This window comes from Osmerus eperlanus, chromosome 9, assembly GCF_963692335.1.
Source record: "Osmerus eperlanus chromosome 9, fOsmEpe2.1, whole genome shotgun sequence".
Taxonomy (NCBI): domain Eukaryota; kingdom Metazoa; phylum Chordata; class Actinopteri; order Osmeriformes; family Osmeridae; genus Osmerus; species Osmerus eperlanus.
Window position 1 is genome coordinate 9395565 of NC_085026.1, and position 23763 is coordinate 9419327.

The following is a 23763-nucleotide window of genomic DNA, read 5'->3' on the forward strand; positions in this document are numbered from 1 at the left end:
ATTCACTACCTACCTTCATGGGTTCAGTCAAAACAAGTTTTAGTGCTGATCTTCCACACAAGGCCCTTGAAACAGAAAATGAGTCTTACGCGGGCAAGAGACATACAGCCTTTCATCAAAACTGATCCGGGAAGCGAATGTATTAAGCAAAGTGTATTGATATGAATGTTTCCCAGATTGAATTCCTTTCATAGTCATTGGTGGGATGGGCTGTAGCACCATTGTTGTAGCTGGAATGACGTCTATGTTCATAATGAACAGTGCAGACTATTCACTCTGACAGTTTTTACATGGAAGCAATGAAAAAGTAGACCTATTAGATTAAAGGAGAATGGAGTGCATCTTTTACCTGTGAAGGACAGCCCTTTGTGTGTGTGTGTGGCAGTTTCACTGGAGCCAGCACAGGAAACTGCACACCGCTCTTAATTCAAACTGACAAGCAACATCACGCACGCCTCCCCTCCACTCACCAGGCCTTCTATGGAAAAATACGGGTCCCCAGCGCTTCTCCGCGCAAGAACGACTGTAGTCATAGCGACTAATATTTTCTGTAAATCCATGACACAAATTCCCAACAAATTTGGTGTTTCTCGCTCGTCTGCGAGCTCTACCGGGCGAAGTGCCACTCGCTGGAGACCCCTCTGGATTCTGAGAAACATTATGGTCCTCCAGGAGAATAAAACCAGGGTGTTTAACAAGGTTGTAAAGAAGCCGTGAGTCGGCACATTTACAGTGTGGGATTTTATGGAGGGACCGACAGCCAGGGTTGAGAACTGCCCGGTTAAAAAGCTTTACATATGTCACCTCTGCGGAGTCAGAGAGGCCTGCCCTTTAGTCCACTCAGGGACCAACATGAGATTAACTCTGTCTGAGTTTCGACCAAAAAACCTACTTCCCAGCCTGTGTATAGGAATATCTATGTTTGTAAATAAAGAATATTTTGGCCTTACAGCATGGTTTAATAAACATTGTGGATGTAGGCTAGGCTACTGGATATTTCAGTTGTGCAATAAACTCAACCTCATTTAGACACCAGGTAGATACACATCTTCCTGGTATCGCAGTGTGCTCTCTCAGTGGGGTGTGCGATAGAGTTGTGCCTATATCAGTGGTGGCAGTGGTGATCTGTGTGTGTGCAAATACCATCGGCTTAGGAGGAACCCTGTGTCTGGAGACGCCCTGAGGCTTGCCAACGCCGCTGCAGCCCTGCAATGCCTGCTGGGAAATGTAATACCCCCACAGAGCTAGTTAGTAACAGGACGGTTGGAAACCTATAACCCTCACTTCAGGACTTCTCTGTTATCAGACACACTCGTTAACTGACAGTTTGATCAGAGTGTACACTGCAACTCATAATGCATCAGAATCACAAAGTAAATGTACTAAAATGGCAGCTCATTTTATGTATTGTTATGAATGTTCCTATGAATGGATGTATCTGTACATTTGAAGGGTCATAGTTCCACTTTGCCACACATGTATCCTATTGTCAGGCTCCTAGAATCTTCCGTTAAATGCTGAGGCTGACAGTTGCATACAGAGCTCCACAGTGCCCCCTGCCAGCCATATTCATTCTAGACCTTCTTCATGTCGAAAGAGATTGGGTGCTCTGTCACATCCTCCGCGTTCTGCTCCAGTGTCCACAGCCTTGGACCCAGAGCTGAGCCACACACTCTCACGACAATGGGGAAGTAGTACAAAGTGGTACAAAGCCTGGTTGAGAACTGAGACTGTAAATATCAATAGAAGCAGACATGCATATCCACACAAGCAAAAGAAAACACACACTTCAACACACAAATTTCTTGTCCCAGTTGTCTTGTGAGTCTGACTCATCAAAGTGCAAGTTCTGAACACTGTTGCAATGTCAAAACTCTCTGTGAGGCTGCAGATGGGAGGAGTGTGTGTGTGTGTGTGTGCGCGCATGCACATGCAAGTGCGTGTGCGGTGTGTGTGGGAAAAACACACTCATCCTCCATCTTTCCCTCACACAAACAGACACAGACACTTTCCTGTCACTGAAAGTCAGTGGAAGGGTGTGTCATGTTTGCAAACCTACTATATAAACAGATAAAAAATTGATGGCCAGTACAAGGAGACCTTATCCCAAAGTCGCTGTGACATTGCTGTGCGGGAGAGTAGATCAACCATTGAGATTATTTTTATTATTATCCATGCTAATGAATGAATATCCCACCAAAAAATATCAGCATCCATCACATTCAACCTTCTCTGTCTGGCACAGCCCGACCAGCCTCCCACCCGAGCAAGCCCCAGACGAACAGAGGGTTCGGTGCGTCTGTGGTTGTACAAGGTCGGCTCCAGAGCTTTCCCACTGAGTACAGAATAGTGCAATATGGGAATTAGGTTAAGCGCATCTTTTTGTCTTACAGATGCCTCCTACATGGAATAATGAAGCAGTATTTGGACCCGGAGGGTTCTGCAGACGAGCCGAGGCCGACAGATACTGGTGCCAGGCTCATTAGGCTAAGTATAAACCTGCCGAATAAAGCTGTAAGCGGTGTTAACAGTGTCTCCGTTGTTAGAAAGCAAACTCGTGTCCTTTGACAGAGGAATGTCAGGAGGAGGGGCAGAGTTAACACTACCATGATCCCCGCAAGCTCTTCCCCTCCTCCTCTTCTTTAACATTCACCGGATGGCGGAATTAAATCACTGTTCAGTGTGAATGAGAGTGAGGGAGGAAGGAAAGAAAGAAAATGAACAGGCTTCCAGAGCCCCCGGACACGATTGCCTTCTCTTCCAAAGTTGAGGAGCTTTAGAGCTGCTGATTTGGAAAGAAATGAAAGGCGATAATGTGACAATTTATCTGCCTGGTTCAAGTGGGATTTCTAATCCGCTTCCCCCAACTGCTGGCAGCCGCAGAAGAATGGAGCGATTTTTCACTGGGATGTAATATTGGTAATGGTCATATTAGGGCCGAGGATTGTTTCAATGCCAAATGAAATTTGAGAAGAGAATGGGAGTGAAAATGAAAGCTGAGGGAATTAGTCAAAGTTGAGCTGATGGGCTTTGTGTCCTTTCTTTGGGCGAAGGACGTTTGCCATGTGATCACGGATTTCTCACCCATCTCCTGTTTCCAACTCTACAGTTTGACCAAACTTCTTGTCAGATAAGACTGACTTGAAGCCTGTCACTTCTCATTTAAAATGGGCAATTGACTAGACAAACTATAGTCTGGATACAAAAGACCACCTCAGGCAAACAAGTACATGAAAATGGTAGAAAATGGAAGAAAACAGTTTCAGCTAAACAGCTTTGACAATCGGATCATGATGTGAGCCACTTAGAGCTTTCCCGCTGCGTGTTTCCACTTCACCTGTCAAGCAGTTCACACAGACTCATCAGGCAGCAATCAGCCTGACGAGCACTCCTCAGAAGTTATGACACCACTGAGGCCTCTTCTCTGCCGCTTTGTCGTCAGGTGGGGGTTGTAGTCCTGATTTGTGGGTTGCTGGCAACCTCTCCCATGAGGAGGAGGGTTGCTCTGCGCCCCCACGCTTTGTGCATTTACACTCATGAATGTTGGAGGAAGCACGTGTTCTCATTCTGCCCCCCGACCCCTGTGTTCATACTTTATGGAGTCATTAAATATGGAGGACACAGCTTCACCTCACTGATGGAAGACGGGAGAGAGAGAGGAGAGATGGAGGGATCGGAGAGAGATGGGGGGGGGGGATTATCTGTCATTTTTATGCCTTTGCTGAATGCCTGGATATGTATCCCTCCCTGTAGACACCCTCCAGAAGAATGAATATTTCAGAGATAGCCAAACAACCACATTGAGACTGTAGAATAAATCTAACCTAAAAAAACGTTATAAAACAGTCAATCCAAAGGCTGACTCGTGGCATCGGAGTATTTGCTGATAGTTCAGGAAAAATCTTTTGTCAATTTCCCATAATGTTTATACCCAAACAAGCACAAATTGTGGGAAAATAAATACTCAAAAGTAAATAATATCTATACCTTTTAATGTAAAAAAATACAAAAAAGTCCCTAAATTATTTCCATCCCCTTCACCTACAGTATAGCTGCTGCCTTTTGGAGGCTGCACAGTGAAGATTTAACACCTGGGTGAGGTGTTTCTGCTCCCTAAAGACAGTGGAAGATTGAAATCATTTAACACTTTTGCTCCAGCAGCTTCAGTACTGAGACGTCTTACATAACAAACACCACTTCCAACCTGCCACAGTGGCTCATCAGCTCTGGCTCTGGTGTTTTATTCATGCAGAGCGAGAGGAAATGAGGGACTCACACAAACCTCTTCTGAGATGAATTATTTTGTCTTTGATGAAGCAGGAAGGTCCTAGTTGAAAAGCTTTGGTTGTCAGGTCATGTCAGTTTTTTAAATTGACTTTTGGGGGAATGACTGATTTAAGTATTTGTACATTACCATCTACATGCCATTGAATAAGCAAAACATTTACACTCCAACCTTTGGGTGCCACAAACCTGAGCCAACTTTGTGATCGACACCACTAGGGGGCAGAACAGCTCCTATGTATTTTGGGGGGAAGAGTGGGAAGCTTTATCATGGTTATGATTCAACAATAATTTATTCAGATTGAAATGTATCTCAAAATTCCCTCTGAAAGGAAGACGTCTGACACATTGTTACTTAACTGTCGGCCTGAGCCTGTGTTTATGAACTCAATCTATCTCCTGTTTGTTTTGATCTCTCCATGCGCTCTGTGTGCGACGCTCTGTGACCCCACCTCGGCTCCGCCCAAAGCCACGTTAGTTTTCTTAGGGACAAAAGGGTGTCTCCTGGCCTCGCTGGCCCCTACAGTGTCTGGTGAGCTATCGTTAGGCTCCAGGCTACTATCCCAGGGCCACGAAGGGAGGCCCTGAGGGGACCGCGTCCCCACGTCCCCTGGCATCAAAGGGAGCCCCGGGTCAGGGGGCCAAGGACAACCTGAGTCAACCCTCTCGTGGGCCTCGCATCACAATGGCAGGGTATGTTCCCACTATTTAGCACTCACTTTCCCAATACTATGCGCATCTCCCCTCCTCTAACGACATGGCGTCGCCCTTCCCACTGCCAAGGAGAGGGACCTGGTGGTGAAAGGGTCACTGCACTGTTTGAGATTTAATGCCATAACTCATCTCCAGAGATGGTCGGTATGTTGACCTTGAAAGATGGAATGTTTATGTTTTGGCTCGTTATTATGTGATGGTAACTTTTGATCTGTGATACCATCTGATTGTATGACTAAGAAGACATTGTTTTTCTCTTGTTTTGTTCATAGTGTTAGTGTAGATGTTTAACATGCTCATATTGCATTCAAATAAATGTAGCATGTCGAGATCCATATTGGATGGTTTGTGTTTCTTGTTTTTAGAGGAAGAAATGGAGAAATGATACCGCAGCATTTTGCTCACTAGACAGAACAGTGATGTCTCTACACCTTTTGGCTTCACTCCTCTTTTCACCCCTCCATCCTTCCTGATGCAGCACCTACCCTGAAGCTCATCATTACACTCTCCACCCAGATCCTCTTTGTTCTCAGAGCTGAGAGATCTGCATTGTCTTGTAAGCTTGTTTCCTCTCGAGAGCCTGACTGCACGGAACTCTCTCCTCCGCAAATGAAAAGAATCTTTCCACACCTTGTGGCATACCTTACAGACATTATTGGGTGTTTGTGGCACTCTCTTTTAAAACTTCTTATTTTGGAATTTGGAGAATTTGAGTTACAGCGATATACAGTGATTGAACGGAACAGTTACCCAAAATATTAGGAATCATCGTGCCACTTTGGAAAGTTAAATCACTTGAGGCATCGGTCATGCCTAGATGTCACTCTGGATTGGTGGTAATACTGTAGGCGTCTAACTTTGTTCGTCAGCCTGAGCCACTATTAGCCATATTACAACATTCATAAAGATGTCAAAGCGTCACAAATCCCTTTATCTAGACGTGTCTTCTGCTGGGACGTTCGACGCTGCATGGCCTGCCAGACACATTATGCAAAAGAATAATAGACTTGCCATTCAAACCTAATGAGATTATATTTCAGTCTCCGCTTTGACGTGTGTGTGTGTGTGTGTATTCTGTTATTTGCTCTTGGAAAAATCTTTCACAAAATAAATTGGGAAGATGTGTGATTGGGTGTTTATGATCCTATTCTGAGAACCTTGGGGCTTTTAACTTCAATGCATTTTCAACAGGCTAATGTTTAGCTCCTGGTTATTCAAATCACTGTGCAAAGATCTAATAGGTTCAGAGACCAACAGATGTAAATTGTTAGTTGTTGGAGACGTTTTTTTGGTCTAATTGTTTGCCTCACACTTGATATTCCAAAACACTACAATTATAGAAGTGAGATTTGCTATTGAATCCATCCCTTCTGGCCAGTTTAACATAACACAATTGCCTGTGTTTTTTCGCAAGGCTTTTCAGTGGTAGAACAGAAGGCAATTGTTTAAGGAGATCATAGATTTGGTCAACTAAAACTGAGGGAGGAGATGTAGAGAGGCGAAGGGTGCAATTTTACATGAGTTTCCTCTTTCTCTGATGACCAATAAAACTGGCCAAAGAATAAAAGTGAATGACAGGGATGGGGTCACCAGGAAACACAATGGCTGGAGAGAGGAGAGGAAATCTTATCTGCTTGCAAATGCTAATTTTATTGAGCATCAATTAAGGACAGTTTTTTATGACGCTTTTTGGGGAAAACAAAACAGGAGAGATGGACCCCTCCCTCCCAACCTCCTCCTCCTGCTCTGGAGGCCCCTGGTGGAGTGGCCCTGCGGGCCAGTGAAAGGGCCCCCCTCCCTCCATCCCAGCCTGGACGGTATTGAGGCCAGGTCCTAATAGGCTGGCACCTCCTTTGTGCCTGCCCTCACCCACATTGGGGAAATGAGGCCTTGTCTGTTTGTTGTTCTGGAAGCCCGCATGTCCCGTTCATCACTGTCAGGACGCAGAGACACACAGAAAGACGAGGACCAGGGGGTCTGTGCTGTCCAATCTGTCCTGCTTTAGGCTTTACGACCCTGGGTTCCACGTGGCGCCTACCCCACCCTGGACCCCTATACATCTCCATCGGCGCCATTTGGTCCCCGGTGCCTTTTGTAGGGCCTCCCTCCGGCTGACAAGGCCTGTCACTGCACTGCTAACAGGGGTCAGGATGGAGCTGCTAACTAGACAAAAAGGCGTGGGCCTGTGGCCCCGCAATGTTTAACCAACGCCCAACCCACTCGCACCCCTGCTCGGCCCCGCTGCCCCCTGAGCTTTTGTGGGCTCAGGGTTAATCTTTTAAGGGCCTTGGCTGGGACGCACCCCCAAATATACTGCAAGACAGTCAGTAGAGCTGTACTTTTATGATCCCGTCTATTGTCTTAGTGCTGTGGGTCCTGCCTTTAAATCTATACTGTTTAATGGACCCGATCTCTATGACTGCCTTACACTTGTTAGGGATCGTACACCATCTGATATATTGCTGAGATTTTAAGGCCGCCTTATACCTGAGTGATATTGAAATGTGGACATGATGACAAAGGAGTGCAAGGATAGCAAACTTCTGGAAAAATCCTATTGATACCTGCAACAAGTGGTCTGAATCTTACAACTCGACGGGCTGATCACTTTTTTACACCGTTCTTGTGGATACTCCACCCAACTCTTTCTACAGACACCAATGAGATACAAGTCCAAAAATCCCTCTTCTCTTTGTATGACTCTTTATCGTTATTTCTCTCTCTCTGTGTGTCACTCTCTCTGTCTTGTGTTTATTGGCCCCCATAAACATGTATTGATATTTAATGCCACACTCAGCAGGTCTGGTCTGTGAGGGCCTACCTCTCATCTCGCTGTCTCTCCAACAGGAAGGGATAGACAAAGAATCATATCAATGACAAAGGTGCTTTAAACCAATGGCCGACCCTTATAGTGCTGTGAAACAGGGTCACACAAGGACAAAGTGTGAGTTTGACTGAAATAACTGAGGACAGCCAGAGTATGGAACGCTAATTTTAAAGGAGTTTTTAAAGGTTTTGTGAGTCCTATGTAGAGTACTCACTGCAGAATCCCCTGACTCTGGTGAATGACGGGGGGGGGAATCCTGTGACTGTTGGTTGTGCTATATCATCACCTATCAGCAGTTACAGACAACAAATACAACAGTGTCAACAGTTGTGATATTTCGATAGAATGGCGAAACACTCGCAGACTCCAAGAGAACAGAGTGGGCGGGGCTGAGACAGCGGCCCCTTCAACTCTGCTCCGTAACTCCTGTTCCAATAGTTAAACAACAGCAGGGATGTCAACCCCAGGGTCACGGCCTCTGTATTGTCAACCTGGCAGAGTGGAACAGGACCTATTTAGGTGGAGAGGGTAGTGAGAGTTTGTGTTTGTGTGTGTGTGCCCGGGCAGAGACACCCTGATCCTCTACATTTGTAGCATATAGGACGCTGTCACCATTGATTTCCTGTATCTAACCTGGAGGACTGTGACATGAGCAGGGGGAGCTGATCCCATGATTAGAATTCCAAACTGCTCATATACAAATTACGATTTAATGGAGGTCCTTAATCTCCCACCTGAGCCCTCTGAGCAGACTGTGTGTGTGTGTGTGCGCGTGCGCGTGCGTGTTTCAGTGTGTGCACATGCATACATGTTTGAGAGAGAGAGAGGGAGGGAGGGAGAGTAAAAAAGAGGAAAGTGAAAGCATGGGAGAGATAGAAACAGAGAAAGTGAAAGAGAGAGAGAGAAGGGGGAGGAGAGAAGAAAAAGGAATTTCTCCTTTAGAGACCTCATCTAATTGCGCTTCAAATAAACAGTTTTATTGTATTGTTTTCAATTAACATCCCAAGTACGAAGTGTGGAGGAGACACAAAGGTGGTATATGATCTATATAATCGGAGGTATATAATCTAGGCGTGAAGCATAACAGCAATGCAGGTCCATAAACTGTGTTCCAAAGTCTTGAATGCACAGACAAGACATGTAACCTTTCAGGGAAATTGCACTTATTCCTTTCCCTTCATCAAACCAATAACCAAGGAACTCAATTGTGTGTCACTAAACTAGTCTGATGCCATCAAAAGGTTTGACGGTCTAAAGGAGAAACACTCAATTCAATGGACAAGCTCATACCCGAAAGAAAGCCAGACACACATGCACACACAAACGCAAACACACACTCAATCACCTCGTCAATCATCGGGGGCAATGAGGAGTCCCAGCGGCCACCAACACTCAGGTTTTGTGTGTGTTGACCCCAGGGTCAGTGGTAAGTGGCTCGGGGCTGGGCCTCACACAATAGGACAGCATCATGTACTCCACATACAGTGGCGTTGCCGCCGGCGCTCCCTCTTCAGTGGACACATGGCAGGCCTATCCACAGATGGGACGGAGACTGGGGTACTGGGGGGGGGGGGGGGGGGAGGTTGGGGGCTGCTGGGGGTTGCCGTGGTGAGTGAGCACAAGCGGAGGTAACCAGGGCCTGGGATGAAACAATGGCGGCTGATGAAAAGACAGGGGTCCGTGCCTGAAAGTCGGACAGGCAGATTATATTGAGGAGGCAGGTCCCCCTTGTTATCAAGCAGGATGACACGGGGTGGGGGATGGGGGATGGGGGTGGGGGGCAGCCAAGGAGTGGCAGAAGTGTGCAGATTGGGGACACAAAAGCCATCTACATGCACCAGTGAGCGGCCAACTGTTCAAAAGTGTGACCGGCAACAATGGCAGCCAGAGACACTGTGTTTCCTAACCGTCACATGGGAGTGTGTGTTGTGAGTGTGTGTGCTCATGCATTTGTTGCATTACGGAAACTTTGTATCAGTCTAATAAGCTTGGTCCGGTTCCTCAGTTATATTATATTATATATGTATACTTTATTATACTTTATTTATTATATTATATATATATACTATATATATAATATTTACACCTTACTGTGGCTTACAAGGACTGGAAAACATTAGTTAGATGCAACTGATTTAATATTTGTCTCTAGTGAAACAAAAAAGAAACACATTTACACACCGATCTGTCTTCCTACAGTACTGTGGGGTGACCACAAACAGGGCCTCCAGGCACTTTTCTGAAGGTGTAAGCATTTTTGGCACTTTTATTGGTCCACCTGATGTGCAATGTTAGACGTAAATACTCCACCACCATGCCTTGAGAAGAGACATGAAGGGGGCCGTAATGTGTCTCTCTGCTACCTGATGGGGAGCTTCTGGACCAGACCTCTTCTCTCCTGATAAGTGTCTGCTCCTTTCCTGGTTCTGGACAATCCACAACCCCCCCCCCCCACCCTCTGTCTTCCTTCTTACCCCCCGGGTAGTTGTGGGGTAATTTATGAAGCTGTAGCAGCATGGAGCAGGCCTGTGTATGGGACGGCCTGCTGACCAGGCTCCTTTCAGCTCCAGAGGAGTGGGTTCCCTTTCATCGTAACCCATAATCAGGCTTTCTCCCTGGGCTCGGGCTGGGGTCCCAGTCCCTCCTGGCCCCTGCAGTATGCCCCCCCCCCACCACCACCACCACCACCGCTTAAAGATTAAGCTAGCCAAACGGACGGGCGTGCAGGGGAAAGTTATTGGACTCTTTAGTGACTCATAAAGTTCCTAGGGGATTTTCACAGTGTCTTTGTCCCCCCTTTTGTTGCGCTTGAGATAATGCAATTGTTTCAGGTGGTGTAAATGAATAAATCATTTTGCCATTTGTTCACCCTGATGCCGGATGATAACAAAGGACTGAGCTCCCTCGCTGAGAACACTTGTCGGCCTGTTCAGCAGACTGCACGCAACAACTTTATATCTTGGCTCTCCAGTGTTTTGTACTCTCTGATAAAGCTTTTGAATTCCTGTTCTTTCCCTTGATAGTGCAGCCATTCTCATCTCAGAGTCTCTGTAACAAAAAAGCTTGGGGATAAAGAGATGAGAGAGTGTATCAGGGAGTGTGTTCATCTCTATCGCTGCTGTTGTTGTTCTCTGGTGGTTTGATGATGTGTCCTCTGCTGTAAGCCAGTCCTCTCAACCACGGGCCCAGGTCAGGGTGTGTGTGTGCGTGTGTGTACAGAGGATATCCAAGCTGATCCAGCTAAACAATGATGAGGGAGAGACTGAAGGAAGCCTTACGGTACACAGTCTAAGGTTTGCTTTCCAGCTTAGCGCTTTATTGAGCCATGATGGGCCTAATCTGCCCTGATCCTCTGTCACTACAAGCATATGCTTGTGATAATGCCCTCATTTTCTGGTCACCTGAGCACTTTCATTGGCGTGAACCCTGTGAGGTGGCAGAAGGGGGTCCCTAAACCCCCAAATGGACACTCACGAAGCCTCGTGAAAGGAGGGAGGGGTCTTTGAAAGATGCCGTCCAGAGAGGAAAGTCAAACATTTTAATTCAGAGTTAAAGAGAGAGAGAGAGGGATTATACCGAAACATGGAGGGTGGCTACTCTTTCATCGGTTGGCGCTCCCTCGGTCTCTGTGTGTGGCCTATCGCTTCTGCAAACACATGAATAAGATTGAGAGAGAGAGCGAGAGAGAGAGAGAGAGAGAGAGAGAGAGAGAGAGAGAGAGAGAAGAGAGAGAGAGAGAGAGAGAGAGAGAGAGAGAGAGAGAGAGAGAGAGAGAGAGAGAGAGAGAGAGAGGGTTTTATCACTTTGTCTGGTGGAGGACAGATTTTTTTCATTCTTCGAGTTTCTTGGCTTGTTATTCATGACTAGCTGATAAGAGAGGTCAAGCTACTGTATCAGTGATTCCGACCAACTGTCTGCTGTCAGGAGTAGGATGAAAGAGATGCTCCTCATATTATTATTCTCATACTTCACAGATGGAGGACAACATGAGCTACATGAAAACACTGGATGATGGTGTTACATTCTAAGTCCGTTCTGAACGTCGATCTGTCAAATTTAGAATGGTGTACAGGTGGCAGACTGATACGTACAGACTCATAATTCATGAATTGAATTGCTAACAAAAAATACTGGATACCTTTCCTTTTGTATATGAAGCTCAAGCTTGGCTCAGAAATCAAATCAGCCATTAAAAAGTCTGTAAGACTCATCCGGAGTGAAATTGAAGCCATTGTGTCAAACTCACTTAATTAAGCCCAAACCCAATTAGGAGACTCAGGGTCCAGTAGCCATCTTGGCCAGAAGCCTAACGATGGGAAAATCCATATGCTCCCGATAAATGGCTCAAGTTGGCCCACAAGGTTCTCCAATTATAATATCACGAGAGGGAACCGAGCCAAGGAACCCTGCAGGTTCTCCTGTTGGTGTCGAGATGGGGGGTCCTGTCGACCCACTTGATTCCCCATCCTGAATAAATAATATGTGTATGTGTGTGTCAAAACTCAAATTAAAAACACCAGATAGTACATTTACATGTACTATCTGGCCACTGCAAATACTGTGTGGTTTAACGTTGCCACAAACATTGGCAGAATGTGGACACACCAGGACACCCACGGGCAGACCAGACCCTCAGCTGGAGGTGAGTAAATGTATACCAGGGTTTCCCACTGGGCAGCAGTCAGCCAAACCAAACAGAGACATGGTTAGGGTTTCACTACGACCAGAGGGAGAAAGAGTAACCAATTATTTTTCTTATATACCTTTAGAAATACATAAAAAGTTATTCACTTGATGTGGTTGCATACTGTGGCAGTAGCACACAACTATGATGTTGGAGACTTTACTGTTTATGGACTGATCTCAAGTCTACAAGACCAAACCACTGCAAGATTTGGTAGTGGAGGTAAGCCTCAATACTGTGCACAGCTCAACACTTTCACACATCACATCCTGCAGAATATTTCCTGGCATAAAGTCCCACCCACAATGGTTTTACTCAGTGAATACTTCTCTTGGCAGCATTTGACAGGAAATTCCACAGCAAAAGAAAGAAATTCACTTAAGAAAACATCTGTGGAGGGTTGTGGAGAAAATGCAAAGCAGGGCTTAGCATGAAGGGCTAGAGAGGTGGACACGGCCTCTGTGATTTGAGTGAGCTTTGCTCTTTGGAAACAACAACATGTGAAAACAGTACAGAGTGTTCTGCTAAAAAACATGTCCTTATATTCAGTCAAAAATGTGGATGAAGCAACATTCTCTAGGATGGATTTCACTTCAGTCTTATAACCTGTCAGTGACACAGACCCACACACACTGTCATAGTAATGTTAATGACATCTCTGAGGCCACTGCAGAGCTATGGAGGCTGAGCTACACGACGGAGGATCTTAGAAAGTTAACCAGGTTCAATCTAAAGAGCTTTACGACTGAATGAGGGGAAGACAATGCTAAGCCCACTCTTTGGTATCTTTTTAACTACCTCCTCCCCTCTCCAGGATCCCCTTCCACAGATAGTGATGTGATTTCGCAGACTGTTTGGGAGCTTGGTCGTATTGAATCTGACCCCATTGTCTTTAGCCCCCCTGTTGAATTGTACCTAGTCTGTCATTAACGGTCGCCTCTGTCTTGCAGCACCGCATGGAGGGATTCATACCACAGTCCTCCTTTTTACTATGTCATGGTTACCTCAAGTTTTTACTACTGCGTCATCTGGAGGCATGAAACATGTCTCCAGCAGATATGACATGTATACGAGGAGATGAACACACATCTCAACTTTTGCACGCACAGTTTTTGATCGAGTTTCGGCAAAAGGTCTGACCTTGTGTAACCGGAAAAAAAGGCATTTCTTAAGTTTAAACTCCCAAAAGTTTGATGAAATAAGTTTCCCTAATACTACTCTACTCTCTACTGGTGTGTCCTTCCACAAGACTAATGATGTAAATTAACTGATGGCAAAATGTGTGATTTACATCTTCACAAATACACGTGAGAACAACTAAGTATGTCTTTTTCTGATTAAAAGACTTTTATTATGTGTTGAATGTTTTGTTTAAGTGCAGTGTATGGCTTAACACATATGTGTTGAAATTCAGCCCTCTCTGGTTAATGTGTGTTGCCAGTGCATGATCAGACAGGGGGGGGTGTTAAATGTGGGTGTGGGTAGGTGGGGGGTTGAGAAGGGGTGAAAGTGTGTCCCTTCTGCAATTGGCTAGTGGATCTAAGTGTGTCATTATGCGCCTCATTGTTCCTTTGTTGGGATGGAGGTATAAATGCACCCCAGTGGGCAGAGAGAGGGACAGTGAAGACAAACAGAGCCCACAAGAGGACTACAGCACCAGCCTGTATCAGTGAAAGGAACTGCTCAAACAGAAGTGGGAGTGTGGGAGCACTGCCGTCGAGAAACCATCGACCTCTGCCTTTAGAGTCAACCTGAGAACCTGCTTTTCCCCCTCATCTAAGAAGTGGACGCAACCATTTGTGGAAGTGTTTTGAAATCAAAGATTTGGGACATTTTGAGGTTTTTTTTCCATCTGTATTTCCTGAGATGGATTCTGATGCCGGCTCCAGCTGCAGTCGCTCCTCGTCTCCAGACCTGATTGTCGATGACAACATGGGAAGTTTCTTCTCGAACAAGATGTTCCATGCCTACTGCCGTGAGGAGGGGGCTGCCAGGGCAGCCATCCAGGGCAGGATGGAGCACCCTGGGGGAGGCAAGATGAAAGGTCAGGGTGAACTCCCGAAAGAAGAAGGCCAGGACCTGCGCCTGAAAGTCAACAGTCGAGAGAGGAAGAGGATGCACGACCTGAACCAGGCCATGGACGGCCTGCGGGAGGTCATGCCCTACGCTCAGGGCCCCTCCGTCCGCAAGCTGTCTAAGATCTCCACCCTGATGCTGGCCCGCAACTACATCCTCATGCTGTCGAGCTCTCTGGAAGAAATGAAGAAGCTGGTGGGCGACGTCTACGGAGGCAGCGCCGCTCAGAGCCGATCAAGCAGGGTTAACCCCTCCGCCCCGGCCCCGGGCACCCATCTCCCCCTCCACCCCCTGGCCCAGTCTCTTCACTCCCTGGTGGGCAGCACGGCCTCTGCTCTTCAGCACCCCTCGCCTGGCATAGCGTTGGCCCCACACTCGCCCCCCTCCGCCACCTACCTGGGCTTCCATGCGCCCGTCCAGAGCCTACTGAAAGACCCTCTGCACCTGACCAGCTCCTACAGGCACTTCCCGGGCATGCCCTGCCCCTGCTCGCTGTGCCAGCCTCTGCCCACTACCACCTCAACCCTGCACAGCTTGTCCATGGGAAGATGAGACACTGGACTGAACTAGGCCCCATCAAGGACTGGGCCTGTTGTTTAACTATGAAACAAACTCATGAACTTCCTAGCACAAGGATTTGTAAATGTATTGTATATATATTCAGTTAAGTATGTTGCTGCTATTTTTATGAATGATATGTGCATTTGTCAATACTGCGGCAAAGATTCAACGCTCTACACACTGTGGCATTCTGTTCATTTGGTTCCCTTTTGTGTTCTGTATAATCAATCTTTACATTTATGTTGTAACAGCAGAAGTGGCTGCTACTGGAAATTCAAGATGCTGAACAGAATGCCAAAAACAACAAAGCTATTGGTGCCTATGTTTTATTTTCCTAAATTAAACTTTTTAAATAAAATGACCAAGAATCCCTTTCATTGTTTTATACACAGAAGCATATTTGAGCTATCAGCATGTTGGGTACCTTCTAAACATTTAAAAGTCCAAAAACATTTACAGTATGTCAACTTGTACAACCCAGCCTCTCCACAGTGGGTCCAGGGTGAGCAGGGAGTGGGGGGAAGGAAGGAAGGGAGGGGGCTGGTAGGAGCAAGGAGGAGAGGGTGTTGTTGCTAACCAGCTCTGGGGAGGCCAACCCCTGACTTAAAGAGGGCCAGAAGGGCCAGACAATGCTGCGGTGCAGAGGCTGAATGTGGCGCTCAGGACATGGGGCACCATCCATCTTCACCTCAACAGGGTGTGGGAGATGAAAGGAGGATGCAGGCGCCAGGACGGCGCGTCACTTTTGTCTGGCACAGGCAGGGGACACGGCCCTGTCCCTCTCATCTCCAAGTCTGAGGATTTGTCACCGTACCGTAAGGACATGGGTGCACTGACTCCTGTGTCACATCTGAGGGGGAATCTGAACAGCAAAAGAGTGGTGAGATCAGCGTCGGTTAAGGAAAAGTGTGATTTCAATGGATTTAGGAATCACAGTTATCAAGAACATTTCCTCAAATAGAAGCCATGAATTTATATACAAATACTATACACTATAGATTAGGGCCCTTTCTTTGATCACAAATGAAAACAATGATTAACCAACTTAAGCTAACACTGAAAAACAATAGCCTACGATGTGGGCTGGGTGCGGTGGACATGTATTTACTCAAACCCCCAACAATGGCTCACCCTCACTTAGCAACAAATCAACCGTGAAAAATACATGCTTATCCTCCCACGGCTGACGGATGAGATCAGGGGAAGAAATGAAGAGATGTAACTCCTTGCCGTCCCCTACCTCTCGCCCCCTCCCCCTCCTCCCCCTTAAGAGTTCTGAATAGGCCCAGACAATAGCCGTGCATGGGACACAAAGACCGGGGGAGGCCAAGCTCTCGTGCCTGGGACACAGACCCCCTCCATTCAATCTACATTTCATCATGGTAACAAGCCCCGTCGGGCCAAAAGGCCTGACACCTCGCTCGCCACAAAGGCGGTTAGCTCTAATTTATGGGGCTATTGACACTGTAAAGAGCCCCTGTCAGTACTGGGGGACTGTCAGCTGTGGGACGTCCCAGTGGGGGGAGGCAGCTGCCAGCCCTGCCCAGGGAGGGGGCTTCTGTGCTGGGGACAGGCGCTCCAGCGTCACCTGGTCCCTGCTCCTCTGACACTGGGACCCAGGGTACTCCCACATGGCCCCCCTTTTATTTGGGCACAGGTGGGAATGGGAAGCTGAACACATTGTGGGGATTAGTGGGATCAGCCTTCTTTTGCTTCGCTCCCTCCTCTAGGTGGATAATTAGGGACATTGACTTGTGCAAAGCTGGTGTTTCCTGATCAGGACCAGATGGTGTTAACCCACAGCGCAGCATCAGCAGGACGGGGAGTGTGTGTGTCTGGGTGGATGGTGTATAATGGATATGTATCTTAAATCATACAATATGGACTGTGCCTCTCACAGTCATTCTGTTCAGTCACTGCTGCCACTGATGCTTTTAGCATATGTTTAACCTGCTTCTAAGGTAAGAGGTCATGTGCTGTTCACAATGTGCCAAACACTTGGGGCCTGTATATGTAATGTTGGACATTGAGTAGGTGAGACCGGGTCTGACGTCTACAATGAGATATACAACATGGAATTGTGTACATTTGGAACAGCATAAACAGGACACAGGACACAATAAAAGTCACTGAAGTATACTTTAGGAAGCACATACTTCAACCAAACACAGTACGACAACAAAAGCAAAATAAATGTAACAAATCAAACGTTCAGTCACTGTAACAGTTTGAAATATGAAAATGTGTGGAAAGATCCTAAACTCATCAAAAACACTGTCATAAAAGTTATTAATATGCCCATAGCCTAGGTCAGACAAGCATGTGAATAGCAGCCCATAGCCATTGTAACAGATGGATAAGATAACCGGAGGGGAAACTGAGGGAAAATAGAGGGGTGTCACACTTTGCTCAGCAGAGCCAGGATCTATGGAGTTAATTAGAGAACCGAAGGACCCAATTAGTGGAATTGAGGGACTGGGCAGGGGACACATATTGCAGAACATACGCACACATTGTGCAGCGTCTGGATATTGGGGGACTTCAATTAAGGGAGAACTCTCTTCCAGAAGCTCACAGTCTGACCTTTTTACTCAATGCTCAGTAAAGTCTGTCTCTCTTACACTCTGCATACTGATGAGGGGGGAAAAACAGCTGGGATTGGGTCAGCACACATGCACCCTGTGATGATGCATGCACACATAAACAGACGCATATGCATTCACACAGGACAAGCATGCACATATGCTTGTGCACTCCCTGTCTTTGTCTCTCTCTCTTACTCTCCCCCTCTCTCTCTCTCTCTCTCTCTCTCTCTCTCTCTCTCTCTCTCTCTCTCTCTCTCTCTCTCTCTCTCTCTCTCTCTCTCTCTCTCTCTCTCTCTCTCTCTCTCTCTCTCTCTCTCTCTCTCTCTCTCTCTCTCTCTCTCTCTCTCTCTCTCTCTTTCACACACACACACAAGTACACACAGTTTCTGTGGTGGGGGTGTCCGCTGGGAATTAAGCACTGATTACTTGTCTCAAAGGGGTGGATTTGATTTGAATACTAATACTTAGGACCTCTCGTACAGTTCGACCCTTTGCAGCCACCGTAGCCAAGAAACTAACGATCGCAGTTACGTTTTTTTTTTTTTTACGTTTAAAATTACATTTTATTGTTTAATTTTAATTACTTTACAACCTACATCCTTGTATATAAATCCTCATGTTGATAAATACTCTGAATATAATATTTTCAAGCTCAGTGAGTCGGGGTTAGAGTTCAGTCAATATTGATGATGTCATCGTCTGAAGATGGCTGAAGGGTGAGAGTGAAGTCGCAAAATACTTTTTGTTTAGTTAATTTACTATCTCATCAAATATAAAACTGACAACATTCAATATATGTAGTTAAAGTACTGCTTCGTGTTTATTTTGTTCTCGCTTGATCCACCGCTGTAGAAACTATGCAAGTCTTTGCTCAGACTCAGAGTCCGTCGGGGGTTTGTTTACCAAAACACTGCAGCAGCTGGTTAGCTGGCTACTTAGCTATTTAGCTATCTTAAGGTTTGGTGAATTGTTAGCTAAGTAGCTATTGATGCATTCCCTCCAAAGAAACTATTAAAGTAATTTGCGAAATGTGTCTTTTGGAGACTATAAATTGAAGAGAACAGATAACCGATCGGTAGCTAGCTCTAACTGAGCTAACGATGTTGTTAAAATATTTACTAAGTAGCCAAACCTGTTCGCATCTCTTGCGTTCATTGCATTATTTTCGAAGTCAGTTCCCGTTCAAATAAGGTCGTTGCTAACTTGAGTTGATATCACCTGTTTACTACTGGTTTGAGTGTTTGTGACTGAATAGTTGGACCTCTTGCCACTGCGAGTTGCTGTTGTCGTTTTATTTCTCATGTTAACCACAGTGTATCGTTTCACCAGGGAAGGCTGGTGGGGAGGCTGGCTTCAGCAAAGCTTCCAGGCCGTCAAAGACAAGGTAGACATCTTCATTTAATTCATATTTTAAGATGATCAGTACTTTGCATATTTACTATAACCACTGTGCTTTTAATTAATTATTGCATTTAAAAAAAACTATTTTGCAGTCGGCAGAGGCCTATGACTTTATAAAACGTGACCTGACAGAGTTCTCCAATGTGGTGCAACATGACACAGCATGCTCCATTGTGGCCACAGCCAGTGCTGTCAGGAGCAAATTGGCAGTAAGTTCTTCATTCCATATAGCTGACTATGATCTTAACTAGTCACATTACCTCTTACAATAACAATGTTACATGTTATTGGTCTGTTTTTTAAGGTGGAAGGTACGTCTGATACCACAGAGAAGGTAAAGAAAAGCTTGTCCAGTTTCCTAGGAGTCATAACAGACACCCTAGCTCCTCCCCCGGACAAAACCATAGACTGTGATGTCATCACACTAGTGGCGACTCCAGCGGGCACCACAGAAGTCTATGACAGCACCAAGGTGAGCACAGGAGGGCCGAGCCATCCGTGCATGTGTCTTATCTTGTAAAGGATTACTCTTATTGGAGTCATAAGAATTACTTGTGTGCTCACCTCTCCGGGCTTCTCACTACTCTGCCCGACAATCAGGAGTATTCTGATCCTATAAGTAAGGATGGGGTAGTCTATGAGAAACAATAAAGATAATTGATGTGTAAGCGTACTTGGGCATGGGATCAGAGCCGGTGTTGAGCTGGAGGCTCCATGACATGATGCGTCTTTGTTTTCACAGGCTCGTCTCTACAGTCTCCAGGCAGACCCCGCAACATACTGCAACGAACCTGATGGTAAACAAACAGTACAAATCTTCACATTTGAGATGTTTCCGAGACAGTTTCAGAGCCAGTGCACAGAACCCAAGGGAAGCACTGGCCCTCACATTATTGTTCTCTTTCCACGCCTCCCAACACTTTCTACACTCTAAACACTTACAAGTGACATCAATCTGACGCCATAATCAGGCGCTCACACAGATTCAACCACGTGACATATATACTTGCACATTTTCACAAAATGGCGGCAGTCTGGAGCACCTCAGTGTTGCAGTGTATTTTGACCAAGTACTGTGCGTGTCATGCTTGTCCCAGGTCCCCTAGAACAGTTTGATGCCTGGTTGTCCACCTTCAGCATGGAGGAGAGGAAAGGGGAAGTGTCAGACCTGCTGGTCAGCAGCCCCTCTATACGGGCCCTGTACACCAAAATGGTACAGTTTGTCTTCCTTATCAGGACATCTTAACATAGGAATGAACCAAATAATGAATTTTTCTATGCATTCTTCTAGGTGCCAGCAGCTGTAGCCCATTCAGAATTTTGGCAGCGCTATTTCTACAAGGTTTTTCAATTGGACCAGGTAATATACTATTCTTTTCTTGCACTTTCACAGGAGTTGCATTACTATTCCAAGTGCAGAGCCCATTTACATGAAGTACTTTTGTAATCTGGCAAATGGAGTGGGTCTTGTAGCGCACGGAAGCATATCATACTGGAGTGATCCATGGATGCATCGCTGAGTGCAGTTTGACATGGTGGCGAACACGTTTAGATTTATTTCTCGCCAACCCCCCATCCAAACAACTTCCCACTTGTCATGGCATGTTCATTTGACCCGAGCAATACACCTGCCGAGCTTCATACAGGGCCCGGTTCTCAAGATAATCGAGCCGCAAACAGACATACAGAAACTCCTGCCTTTTTATAATTACATCACAACGTATTTTTCTCCACCTGCTGGTCAACACTAGTTGGAATATATAAAAATTGGATTTTTTTTTTTTTTTACCAATAGGAGGAGGCAAGAAGAGTGTCCTTGAAGCAGAGAGCAGAGCAGAGCACTCATACCGAGGCTCTGGGCTGGGAGGAGGAGGATGAAGGTATGATTGGTGGGGAGGGAGATGACTATCCCTTTCAGTTGAAAGAAAATTCATCTGTACAGAAATGTCAAATTTGCTGTTTTAACTGCCAGAAGTTAGATCTATCATGAGATCCCTGGTCTATTCAACACTCACTAGTCCCTCTTGTTTGCTCAATATAACAACAGATGACTTTCTGGGTGTCACGTCCTCATCCCGCCTCGACTTCACTCCCCCATTGGACGAATCTGGAATCCAGCACCCCACACTCCCGACCGTCCCCATGGGAATGACCCCGCTAAGCCCTGTCTTGTCTCCGAACACGGAGCATGATGCCACCCTCTCAGTCAGCAGCGACAGCATCAGCCAGCCCACGCAGGTGGAGGTGATCCCTGCTCCTACAGCTCCACAACCCGCAGCAGGGGGGGTTTCCCGGAAACTGAACGAGGCTAGCCTGGAGGACAGAGAGCAGCAGGGGCAGGTGGAGGACCAGAAGCCTGGGAGGAATGGCTTACAGCCTGGATCTCAGACACAAGCAGCAGCCCAGCGCGATGCCACGGCAGAGAGCCTGACTTCCAAGGCCCTTGCCCCCACCACCAGGCCAGAACCAGCTAGAGAGGAAGGGCCGCAGGATCTGAGGGTATTTGAGCTTAACTCCGACAGTGGCAAGTCTACACCCTCAAACAACGGAAAGAAAGGTAGGAAACCTTTTTACACCTTGGTCCTAATGAATAAATGGTCAAGGGAATCAGTGTGTGATTGAGTTTGGTCACCGATGGCTGACAGACATCTTGATGTTGAGCCAGCATCATGATTTAACCGCCAACCCACACACACACACACACACACACACACACAAGCTTGTTTTAATTCAGGCACAGCTAGGATGTTTTGCTCAAGCTAGCTGTTTTGCTCAAGCTAGTTGCAATGGCAATGTAGCATATTCCGCGGGATGGCGTTCATGCTAATGGTCATGAGGATTTGTCGTCTGTCCATTTTTGCCAATTAAGTGACAACACATCCTGCTCAGCACTTCAGAAGTGTCTTGGCTGTCCTCTTTTGTTCAGCCAAACGTAAAGTACCCTCTCCCCTTCTTCCCCATGTTATCGTCCATAGCGATGCTTCACCTTAGAAACATTGTCATATGCCAGATCGGGAGACATTGCCCAACACTTGTACTTCCAATCCATGCAGGGTCCAGTACAGATGTCAGCGAGGACTGGGAGAAAGACTTTGACCTGGACATGACAGAAGAAGAGGTCCAAATGGCACTGTCTAAAGTGGAGGCTTCTGGAGATGTGGGTTACATGAACAGTACATTGAAATGTCGTTCGCTTTCATTTTTCTTAGAACTTAAAAATGTTGTGCTCTTGAGTGCACATAGTCACACACACAAGTTTTACATCCGTTTGTTATGTTTGATATTTGTACTAAAATAGCTGTTTATATTTTTTCCAGTTGGATGAGGACTGGGAGAACTGGGACTGAGGAGTGCGACAGTGTCATTAAAACAAGTTCTCGGCAGACAAACCATGCTTACTGTGTTTTAACTCTTTGTCCACGCTATCACAATGTCCCGTTTGTCCATAGGAGAATGTCCGCTGAGTTTGGGCCACATTTCTACCTGGCTAACAGCAACGGACAACCAAGGCAATAAAGATGTAGACCCTACTGTCAGCTGACACATAAAGGTTGCTGTAGGGAAGTAAGTGTTGTCCTCTGGTTCTAACCTGAGCAACATATGCCTAGGGAGAAATGATACTAGTTTAGGGTGGTCGGTATTGGTTCCATTGACTAGACAGAATGTGAATGGTTTCACCACATCAGGGGAATATGCTGTATTCCTTTTTTTCTTTTATGCCATTAAAGTACATGTAAATTGTTGCGAGTACTACAAAGTTGAGTTGGGAGAATACCTTTTACCTTCAGGCTGCCGAATAGCCATAAATTATAATGCTGCTTATCACCTTCTAAAGATGAGATACTTCACAAGTGATGTTTGAATGGCGGTGTATATTGATTCAGCTCTCGTATGTGTATTGTTTGTCCCACGGAATTGATTGATAACCCCTCTTATCATTTGCAAGTGAATATTGTTAATGGAAAATATTTTGGGCTTCATAGAATGCATTCTTTTGGGGATTCTCTCAGAACTCTAGATAAATGGCCTTGTGAGACACACGGCAGTGTGTAAATGCTATGTTTTGTTGAACCGATATGATTCTAAACACAACTAATCCACCTTGTATGTTTGAATTTCCGTCTTTTTCTTGTTCAATCTTTTTCTCTTTGCTGTCTTTTCTAGCAAAGTGGTTGATGTAAACACGTTTCCTGTCTATGTTCTGGCTTAAAATATTCACATCTGTTCTCGTCATTTTGTGTTTCTCCATTGTTCGTGGGGGGAGGGAGCTCATCTATTGTCAGAACAAGCCAATCAATACACAATAAAAAGGCTGCAAAACTGTATGTGTTAAGCTGCTGAGTATTGGTCTCAAATGTTTATGCTGTAAGAGTAGCATTCAAAACTTCAAAACTCATACTGCTTTCCTGTGAATATTTCAAGTGCAGTCATAAAGTACTACCAGACTATGATAACTTTTGTCTGTAGTGATCCTCATAAGTTAGGGTTAACAGTAACTCAATATGCCATATCCACAATATGTAATTATGTCCTCTGAAATAGAAAAATATTCCACTACATCTAATGTGCTTTGGATTCCATGCCTGTGCAGTGGCATAAGGCAACATGTTACAGCGTCATACACTTGCTAT

The 23763-nt window shown here is 45.8% G+C and overlaps 2 protein-coding genes across 5 annotated transcripts; both read left to right on the top strand.

Annotated features, from left to right (window-relative positions):
• The first annotated feature begins 14298 nt into the window (after window positions 1–14298).
• olig4 (oligodendrocyte transcription factor 4) lies at window positions 14299–15311 on the top strand. Its single transcript, XM_062470141.1, has one exon. It carries the CDS (start codon window positions 14376–14378, stop codon window positions 15135–15137), a length of 762 nt encoding a protein of 253 aa, XP_062326125.1. The 5' UTR covers window positions 14299–14375; the 3' UTR covers window positions 15138–15311.
• A 3051-nt stretch (window positions 15312–18362) lies between these two features.
• On the top strand, window positions 18363–23454 carry bsdc1 (BSD domain containing 1). Of its 4 annotated transcripts, none has more exons than XM_062469397.1 (12): window positions 18363–18447; window positions 19061–19115; window positions 19225–19341; window positions 19437–19604; window positions 19875–19929; window positions 20230–20345; window positions 20424–20492; window positions 20928–21012; window positions 21180–21689; window positions 22002–22064; window positions 22186–22289; window positions 22450–23454. In XM_062469397.1, the coding sequence occupies exons 1-12, from the start codon at window positions 18437–18439 to the stop codon at window positions 22477–22479; spliced, it is 1383 nt and encodes a 460-aa protein (XP_062325381.1). In that variant the 5' UTR covers window positions 18363–18436; the 3' UTR covers window positions 22480–23454. The 4 variants fall into 4 exon arrangements, with proteins under 4 accessions (XP_062325381.1, XP_062325383.1, XP_062325379.1 ...); XM_062469395.1 differs by lacking the exon at window positions 18363–18447 and adding an exon at window positions 18574–18653; XM_062469399.1 differs by lacking the exon at window positions 22002–22064 and having other exon boundaries at window positions 18364–18447.
• Window positions 23455–23763: the final 309 nt, after the last annotated feature.

Excerpts from the sequence above, each read along its gene's own strand:
- bsdc1 (XM_062469395.1), top strand. The coding sequence starts at position 18,589 with ATGCAAGTCTTTGCTCAGACTCAGAGTCCGTCGGGGGTTTGTTTACCA. Across the intron at positions 19,116-19,224 it reads TCCAGGCCGTCAAAGACAAG|TCGGCAGAGGCCTATGACTT; the intron begins GTAGACATCTTC and ends ACTATTTTGCAG. Across the intron at positions 19,342-19,436 it reads CTGTCAGGAGCAAATTGGCA|GTGGAAGGTACGTCTGATAC; the intron begins GTAAGTTCTTCA and ends CTGTTTTTTAAG.
- olig4 (XM_062470141.1), top strand. The coding sequence starts at position 14,376 with ATGGATTCTGATGCCGGCTCCAGCTGCAGTCGCTCCTCGTCTCCAGAC.